The sequence below is a fragment of the Musa acuminata genome, chromosome BXJ1-8 (assembly GCF_036884655.1).
Source record: "Musa acuminata AAA Group cultivar baxijiao chromosome BXJ1-8, Cavendish_Baxijiao_AAA, whole genome shotgun sequence".
In the NCBI taxonomy this organism is placed as follows: domain Eukaryota; kingdom Viridiplantae; phylum Streptophyta; class Magnoliopsida; order Zingiberales; family Musaceae; genus Musa; species Musa acuminata.
The window spans coordinates 49,004,093-49,013,977 of NC_088334.1; the positions used below are offsets into that span (position 1 = coordinate 49,004,093).

The 9,885-nt window shown below is 40.8% G+C and overlaps 2 protein-coding genes across 2 annotated transcripts; both read right to left on the bottom strand.

The window, feature by feature from the left end:
* Positions 1–935: 935 nt before the first annotated feature.
* Positions 936–3,912, bottom strand: LOC135588476 (TLC domain-containing protein At5g14285-like). Its single transcript, XM_065080617.1, has 2 exons — positions 2,686–3,912; positions 936–1,713 (listed from the first exon to the last, which is right to left on the bottom strand). The coding sequence occupies exon 1, from the start codon at positions 3,423–3,425 to the stop codon at positions 2,688–2,690; it is 738 nt and encodes a 245-aa protein (XP_064936689.1). The 5' UTR covers positions 3,426–3,912; the 3' UTR covers positions 936–1,713; positions 2,686–2,687.
* Positions 3,913–7,178: 3,266 nt separating this feature from the next.
* LOC135581114 (uncharacterized) lies at positions 7,179–8,572 on the bottom strand. Its single transcript, XM_065081491.1, has 2 exons — positions 7,369–8,572; positions 7,179–7,244 (listed from the first exon to the last, which is right to left on the bottom strand). Exon 1 carries the CDS (start codon positions 8,286–8,288, stop codon positions 7,416–7,418), a length of 873 nt encoding a protein of 290 aa, XP_064937563.1. The 5' UTR covers positions 8,289–8,572; the 3' UTR covers positions 7,179–7,244; positions 7,369–7,415.
* Positions 8,573–9,885: the final 1,313 nt, after the last annotated feature.

Genomic DNA, 9,885 nt, shown 5'->3' on the forward strand with positions numbered 1-9,885 from the left:
GAAAACAAATAAAAGTAAGAGCATCACAATATGAGTTTTCGGTTAAAAAAATTAGGTTTAAATAAAATTATCAAGTAACTAATAAAAAATTTTTAGATAATATCAGTAGCTTAATATTTGATAATTAATTAAACATCAGTTAGGCATCCCAAGTCTTATCAATGATAAGAAAAGGATAGACAATCCGCAAAAGAAAATACATATTGAAATCATAATAGGTTCATCACAACCGTATCTGATAGGATAATTGACTCAATAATCTATTGAGTCTCAACTGCTAATCCAAAATACTTAAGTCTAAGTGAATATTAACATATACAATAACTTCTTATAACACAGTTAAGTCCTTCCACATATCCAGACTAAATCAGAACTATTATATAATGATGAGGTATGGATGTTGACAGAGCATCTCCAATGGCATGAAGCAAGTGCTCGTTAGCTTCGACAAGCAATTGATGTGATCCAAGAACAAATAAGTTTAGAAGAATCTAGCTATGAACACCACAAATTGTCCTCTTATCTCAATGCATCATCATTATGTGTTTAATTGTTTTAAAATATTGAGAATGAAGATATAAAAACAGTTTACAGGGTTCTGAGTTTGATTCAATATTGTGATGCTTATGAATGTTATCAGTTTCTGATGCATCATTGTTATCCTCTAATTAAGCTTAGCTGACTTAATTTGCATAATTTGTTATGTTGTCCACAGTCTTAATGATATATTTGGAGTTGATAAAGCTATATCCTCTTCTAACAAATGAAAGAGTTAAATCTGTTACAGATTCTTGCTAATGAACTTTATCAACCTTAAGATTCTGCATTGGCCATTTTTACCTGCTGCTTTAGTTTGAATGTATAAATAGAGCCAAGAAGTTCTACCCTAGAAAAATAGTGACATGAGATTATTAATGGATCCTAGAATGCATGAATCAAACAATGACACACACATTGGCAGCACATTCATTACAATCTTTTAGATGTTAGCTATGTGATTAAATCACAACTATTTTATTACATTCTGATATAGATCTCAGATATCAGCCATGTAGAAGAATAACCGCCTCTGCTAAAACAAGGTTAAGCTGTTTTTCTCCTCCTCTATTAGCTTTATGCTCCTAAAATCTCCATCGCAAGTTAATTTTCATCTTTGGAGTGAATTCTAACACATTAGAGGAGGATTTCATCGGGCACATTCCTACCTCCTTTGTTTTTTGCAGGATTCTCTTCGGTGTGATCCACGTCCCTCGTGGAGCATCTTCGTTTATCTCAACTGAAATTGCAAACTACTCTCCTTCGACTTGGCAAATACCTCGGTTCGATCTACCTTGACTCAGTCCATCTTGGTATGGCTTCACCTTTGCACATTGTAACTCCGATAATTCTATGTAAGATTAGGTATCAGCTTCAGTTGAAACTTGCAGAACTTCCACTCATTTGAACACCTCATGGAAGAACTTGTGGCTTAAAGTTGAACAACATTGACAATTTGAACACCTCAGGCATTACTTTCACCTCAAGCTTTGGAGAATTCCTCTTGTTACAGATTTCCTGATCCTTGCATTCAGATTTTGCTCCATTTGTTACTGTTTACATGGATGCTAGTCCATATCAAAGTCAAGCCAAACAGGCCTTCTTTCTGAGTTGCATCAGCAAGGTCTTTGGTTTTTCCCTGATGCTGATGCATCCATCTGGAGAATGTTACCTCACCTGCAATTGATGAAACTACTCAAAAAGAGAGAGATTGCAAGGAAGCTCTCTAACTTATTGAAACAGTGTGACATCAAATTTACATTGTTCAAAAAAGGAAAGAGCAATAGAACTGTTAGAGAATGCAAGGAAGCCATAAGTCAATTTTCACTCTAACAAATGATATTAGAAGAAACCTAAATTTGTGAAGAGCAGTTGCTACAAGCTCATAATTATGTTAATAATCAGACACAATTTATTCAAGAGAAGAAGATACAATAAATGCACATGTTTGGGGACACAAATGACTATTTGATGAAATTTCATGATGGCAGTCAAGGCCTGCAATTGCTGTTCCTCTGTCCTATCACTTCCTTGACATGAACAACTTAATCTTTGGAGAACACTAAATCAGGAGTGGATGCAGTTCCATATCAGGCTATGTTAAACGAAAGAGAAGGCTGCTGATGCTCTAAACACCTCACTACAATCTTCATGTCCAAATTCAACAAGCTACTGACCTAACAAATCACTCCAGAAACAAATTCTGAGAAGTTACACACCAACCATTGTTTTTCCTACGTATGCTTCATTCTCCGTTTCTTCTCTTCCAGGAATAATCACATCTTTATCAACCAACATATTTATATTATGGAAAAGCTTCTAAGACAATATCAAAGATAAAAATGGAGACATAAGACTCATAACCTTGTGAACCAGAGTTCATAACACATACCACCCAGCAAAGACATCAACTTGTTCCCACAATTCTTGCATTAAGAAAGATGACTGTATGTAAAGCAAAATGTTATACCATTATTGAATGCCGATTAACATTTGTATGCATAATGGATTGCTAAGTGCTTTCAGCAAAGTAGAAACTTAGCAATTTTATGCTGCATCAATTTTATTTATATGTGGAGTAGCTATATATAGATTATGTCATGAACCAAGCAAGTAAATTGTTTTCGATTTATGAAATGAATAGCATACAGTTATCTGTCCTTTTTCTCTCCATTCTCCTCTCTAAAGAGCTCCAACCACAAGTTAGATATCCACATGATACTGACCAAGATCGCACCACCGACCACAATGACCCATGAAACAGAAACCCAGATGGGAATCACATTGCTGGCCTTTCCACTCAAATAAAAAGTGCTCATTTTGTAGAAGAACACCGGCCCGATGAATCCCCTCATGATCGTATACAAAACATAGAAAGGAGGAGCCAAATTCTTGTGTATTTTTGCAGCGACCGACAACTCTGCTTTCCTTAATCTGGCCAGTGTCCACACGTTCTGGCAAGCACTGGTGACCTCAGCTAACACGAGAAGGACCAGAATCGAGAATGCACCATGGGCAACAAGGTAGCGGCAGGTGACGAACACAAAGAGTGTTGCAAGGTGGTGGGCAATAAAGAGGTAGTCTCCAGGGATGAAGATCAGGTAGTGGAGGAGATCAACGGTGAAGTAGCCAATGCTGAAGTCGAGCACAAGGTTTTGGAAGTCGGTATTCGGTGAGGCAAATCCTCGAACAGGTTGATTCAGGATGGCAGCGACGGCCAAGAATACGGCCGGCGTGCCATGGAACAAAGAGATGAAGCAACTAGATGCATCCAGACGATACTTTGGGCTCCAATTGCGGAAGACGACGAAGTATCCAATCAGATATATCACAGAAAACGTCGCGAAAACATGGGGAAGTAGGCGATATCCAGAAATCAGAACCTCCATCACCAGATTAACAAAAAATCGAACCTTGGGCAAAGCAGACGATTAAGAAGGCTCCAAGTCGAATTTTTTCCCAGATCAAGCAACGGTGGAATAATAGGATGCACAAAAAGGCGAGATCTTTCCTGATCGAACAACTAGCAAATCGACAAAGGCCACAGCTTTCGACGCAACAGACCGAGCTTTCCACGGACAAAGAAACGCACCCCCAAGCGTACTTGTCAAACCTCGGGGTAGCCGCAAAGGATGGGAGCACAGGAGACAGTTCCTTCGGCCCCAAAGACGTCGCCTTGAAGCACCGCGCCGCCTACGAATCCTCGGGAACTGACAACACCATAGAAAGCATGCAACAGGTCTCGAGGCGTTTCCAGAGACGCCGCAACGCGTAATATAGAAACAGACGAAGAGGTGGATACTGTTTCGAGACGATATTTTTAGGGATTTTTAGGTGGAGGAGAAAGAGGAGAAGCGTAATGCTCTCTCTAATGATGGAAGGCCATGTAAAGCTTAAGTAGAACTCCTAACAATAAGAATATTCTTTGAGAATATATTTGGGAGGAAGATTGGAAAATAATCTACCAATAGGCATATACTCTTATGGTGGTGGTTTCTTGTAAGGTTCAATTAACCAAAGATGTGGATATGGTTTGTATTATTTTAGTGCCAACTAAATCTATAGAGCATGAATAACAATGCAATGCATGATGAACAACAGATTTACTTGAAATAGGGAACTCATTCCAAATTTGCTTATAAATGCAGAAACGTAATTTGATATTAAACAAAAATCATAGTTCTGGACTTTTACCACATGTGGATGCAATGTGAGATGTCATGAAGGGTGATAGCTGTGCTTCCAAGTTTCCATATACATTTCTTTACTCCATCACTGCATGTCCAACCTTCAACATCATCCCACCAACAAGCACAATTTGTCGTGCATGCATAAATTACTCGATCTTTACATTTTCTTTTCCAACCACAGTTCAAGTGTCACTCACCTAATAATATCAATATGAGCATGCTGTGATCATTGAAGTAGTCTTTTGTTTTTCTTGTTACGAAAGAAAACAACTTTAGTTTGCATTCTGCCGAAACTATCCAATACATGAGCAACCTGATCGGTGATAGGACCGTACGATTATATTGATGGAGATTTCAAAAGAAAAGATCAAACATTAAGTTCCGAGTAGTAGATAGGATCTCCTTCCAGTGATAGGACCCTCTTGAATTGGCTTTATTTATGATGGTGTATTGACATTGCAATGAAGACCTTGAAAACCTGCAATCAGAATTTTGGTGAAACAAATTGGTCAATAATGTGTTGTGTAGTATAACCTTTGACGTCAAGAAAGAAAATGAAAGATTCCTAGGGAATAAAGGAGAAGAAGATGCTATCTTCATGAATAAATTGCCAACAAGCTGCATTGACCTTGGCGATATTCCGTAGCTGACCTATTCCTGGGAAGATATTGTGTCTTTGACTTCCAGTCTTTATAGAAAAAATTGTGTGACCCGAGAGGACAAAAAATGCTTATGCCAATGATTAAAGGCCTAATGCCAATTAACATCATACTGAAAAGTTACAACTTTATGTATATGGGCAGAAGTGTGAGGAACACATGAAAGTTCTGTAGGATCAACAATAAAAAAAATAAACTAAAAAATAAATATAAAATTTATATGGTTCAATACTCTTTGCCAAGAATTCTCTCTTAAGTTAGATTCGAACAAAGAAACCCTCATGGCACTCAAAAGTTCTTTTTACTATATCTGACACCAAAGATATGACGTATATAAGATACTCATAAGACAATCAAAGAGTTTTTCTTCTTCAAGAAGAAGTCCCTCCAAATCTGAATAACTTGTCTTCCAAGTAATTTATTTTTAAGTAGGGAGTCTAAAATCCTTCAACCCCAAACAGAAAGACATGGAACATGTTTTGTGATCTAATAATATGAAGCTCAATAGTAAAATGCCTATCTTGCTGGAAACCAAATGCAGCAGGAGGCCAATAATGATCTTAAGTCTTACTCAAATATATAACTAGTCATATATGCAAGTTAGGTAAATTTCTTCATGTGGAGAGTTACAAGGACAAACATGAGGCTATAGTTAATTACCATGTCCAGTTTTAAGTTGTAGTTTGATGCATTTCTACATTAAAACATACCCAACTATAGCTAACTTTTTAGTGACAATAGGATAGCTTCTTTTTTTTTGTGCAAAGGAAGATGGATCTTATTATTATGTTATACTCACGGAGTTAGTTTCTTTTCAGAGATTAGCAGTCATGTCAGCATTCACCAGGGACAGTCACAGGTAGGTACATGATCAAACAAGAACCAGAGCATTGGATAAGCTTCCATCCAGCATGAAACTTTGATGTTTCTGCTAGGATATTTCTTTGCTATGGTTTTGGCAAAACCAATCACCCCTTCCTTTGCAGCACTATAATTAACTTGGTCAATGTTCCCCACTCGCCCGACAACAGATGCTAATGTTCATAATCCTCCCCTGATCAGATACGCAATGAACAAAATCTAAATACCATTTGAACTATGATCTCAAAATCTCGACAGAACATCAAAACATAATTGTGCTGCAGCTCATGGATTAAATCGACTTATTTCATGAATGATATCCTCGTACATCTATGGCCTCCGAATTTATTACATCTCATTCCTCTACTGTATACAAATTTATCACATTCATAATGAATTGCAAAGTCATGGATAAATCTGAAGGAGCAAAGGCTGAGATATGTCAACATGCATTATCAACTAAACTGATTTTCAATTAACAAATTGGACCTAAGCTGGCTGGTCATAAATTTTATTTAAGCATGCAAAACACTCGTATATCCATCAAATCAGCTCCCTATTATCAACCTTATATGAATCACATTCTAAACCCAATTTCTTATACTTGATAAGCACCCGATGCCAACTTCATCCAAATTTAAGGCATCCACTCTCTAACTGTGCACTTATCGGAAAAGACCTCCATCTAAATCTAGTATGCCCATTTTCTCAAACACCTTCAGGTAATCATGTTGGCCCAAAGGATATGTTAGCCAAACCTTCTTCCTCCTCTATGGTAAATGGTCTTAGCTATCTTTAAACTAGAATGCAGTGAGTACATAAAGAAGTTAGGTTATAAAATATTAATGATTAAAACAAACATGGATTTGTCAATTATTAGATGCAGAAAAATCAACCAGCAACCTAAAAAGTTCATGAATTCCTCGAGTATGCTGATCATAAGAAGTTCGACAGTCTTTTTCTGTCAATTTACGGGAAACCCTAGAAAAATCTGTTGTCAAGGCACATGATATAAGCAAATGAAACATCCAGTCTTTCAAGCAACTCCAACGAATTAGCCAGTGGCCCGGCAACAAGCAAAAGCATGAAGTCAGTCGAATTACCCAATGTAAGCTTCTCTGGTCTCCAGGATTTGCAAGCAGCGAAGGGAAGGCGAGAGGGGAGAGGGCTGCGTGGGGCGAACGCCGGTCGATCGTTTGGGCATTTCTCGTGTGTTTCGTTACCTTCGATTAATAAAAGGTGTATTTGGTCAATTAGAGGTTTTTTTGGTGCGTAAAAGTAAACAGCAAATTATTTTTTTGGCACATTAATTATGGGCTTAAAAACGGTATAATGACAACCGTAATCACTGTCCCGTTAACGTACATTTTTTGGTGTTCTCCTGTGGAAAGCAGAAAGCAATTCTGGCCAGTACTACAGAAATCAGAAACACTTTTATGGCCAATACCATGGTTATGTTACTTTTGGTTGTCTGCTGCAGTTTTGATGGCAGAAAACACTGCAGAAAGAGGAACAAGATGATGAGTCTTTGGTAACAGTTAATGTTGCAGACACCAGATTCATGCATGCCCTCGTATTCACGAGCATTTCTACATAACACGTTATCAGATATATATACATACACAGTGCTCTTCTTCTTCTTCTTCCTTCTTTCCCGCTGGCCCGTCGCTTAAAAGCCGAGACTTAGCGCCGCTTTGACGTCGAGCCTCCACGCGCAACCGCCGCTGTCCAACCTCCACACGTCGCACGGCGCTGCCAGTGGCGAGGACGGAGTCATCTGCCTCCCTGGAGGCTTCGCCTGCCTGACACGCACCCTGCAAGTGAACGCTCGGCATTCCCAAGCCGGAGGCACCAATCCCCGCGTCACCAGCTCCACCCTCACCGCCTCGTTCTCCTCCCTTACTCCGCGGTCTCCCGACGAGGAACCCACCACCCTCCTCCGGCAGGCCTCGTTGGTCCACGTCACCCGTTCCCACACATCGGACACAAAACCGGGGCACTCGTCCGCAGCCAACGCCGCCCTCACCCCCTCGTCGCTCCTACGTGCGATCTCCCCCTCCCTCCACATGTCCGTCACGCACTCCACCGTCACCCACAAACTTACGACCCTCACCGGCCACGACTCCGATCCTCCCCCCTCCCCTCGCCCCATCCAAGTCGGCACCACGGCTGCAGAAGGAGTAACAGGACTAGAATGCTGCATCGACGACTCCGTCGCCTCGTCCTTCCCCTCCGGCATCTCTGGAATCAACGGTAGCGTCACGATCGTCGACGATGACTTCTCATCCTCCTTTACCGCAGTCGCCTGCCCCCTCCTAGGCTTCCTGCCCTGGGACTTAGCGGATCTCTTCCTCTTCGGCCTCCTCGCTACGGCGCGCGCCTCTGTGGAGACTACAGAGACCGCCGGGGAACCTGTTTCAGCGGAGGCGGGCTTGGGGGCGATGGGGCGGAACCTGAGCATGATCCGCCTCACCTTCCAGGCAGCATCGACGTCGCCAACTCCGCCGTACATCGTTAGACAGCAACCGCCTTGCCGCACCATCTCCTCCTTTTGTTGGCTATTATTTTGACTGGTGTAGTATCTGCTTTAAGCAAGAGCTGGCCATGACGGACAAGGAACGACGGAGCATTAAATAGTGATGATGGCGAAGGACACGTTTCCCCGTAAGCGACATGGAGGGAGGGCATCGTTTTCCGCTGCCATTGGCCGAGGAGGACAGGTGGAGCGTGACGAGGGGCAGTTCATGTCAAAGGACAGACGCACAGGAGAGGGGGGACAAGGAGAGTGGAGGTGGTGAAGGGTACGGGGCGAATGGGATGGTGCGGAGTGTCTCCACGGGCGCGGGATGTCACGAGTGGGCGGTGCGTGAGAAGAGAACTGAAAGCGAGAGCGAGGAGGAGATTCTGGAGAGGGGAAGACGTGGGCGAATCGGAGGTGGATAGGGACGAACCGGAAGGGGGACGAAGGCGCAGGGATTGGATGGGGATCCGGGCAACAGTGGACGCGTGGAGCGTCCGAGGGTGACGTGAGACAATGCCGAAAAAAAGAAACTTTTTTCCCTAACTTAAAACAACCCGCTCGTTTACCCGTTTAAGAGATGGGGCCCTATGTGTCATGTGTCGCTGAAACGAATCGAGGAGTTGACACGTCGGAAGGGTGGTAAGCGTTGGGGTACGAAAATATTCGATCTTGTTTTTCTAGGGTACTACGAGGGGGACGGTGATGGTGATTGGTGGGTGCGAGGGATTGGGTTGTGGGGCCGACATTGTTACGAGAGGTCCTCGCTTTACCGTTGGTGAGTGGCTGAGATGGTAATGCATCAAAGTGTTATTGTTATATATTTTAATTTATCATCGTGCAACTAAAATTATATGGCTCAGTAAATCAAACACAATGACGATCATAAATTATATTAAAAAATGATAAATATCTGAGAAATTAATTAAACATTTTTAATTGGAATGAGATGAAATAGGATGAATTAATTAAAGTTGATAGGTAGCCAATTTATTTATGATTATTTGATATGTAAAGAGAGATGTGGTATGTTCGTGGTTGATAGAGATAATCTCATAGAATAGCTTATTTGATTACATGATTTGAATAATTGATTGAGGAAAGTTTTTCCTTTATAAATACTCATCAAATCAACTCAATGAATAAAAATTATCGTTTTTATAATATCTCAATTCTTTATGGTATCAGATTCAGTCTTGCCTTGAGCAAGACTTCTCCTTCTTCACTCTCGCAGGAGAGCAATTCTTCCTTCCCATCACTACCAATTTGTTCAATAATTTTATTGATTCTCGTCACCCCTTCGGCCATACCAAGGATGTTGTGCTCCTTCTTTCCCATTGATATGCCCTCATCGATGCTTGACCGGATACTCTCACTTTGACCATAAAGTTATCGTCTCTTTTGATGACCAATTTGCTCTATTCATAATGCTCGGTGAAGCAATACTCTCAGTACCATAATTGATGTTTTTGTCCTTTCTTCGATCAAATGACATCGAAGTGCAAGTACCATAATGGATATCATATGACAACATGCTCTAAAAATGATATTTTCAAATTACATCATATCCTTAACCTCTATGCTACCAAAACTCTTTACTTAAACCTTAAGCTACTTTTTA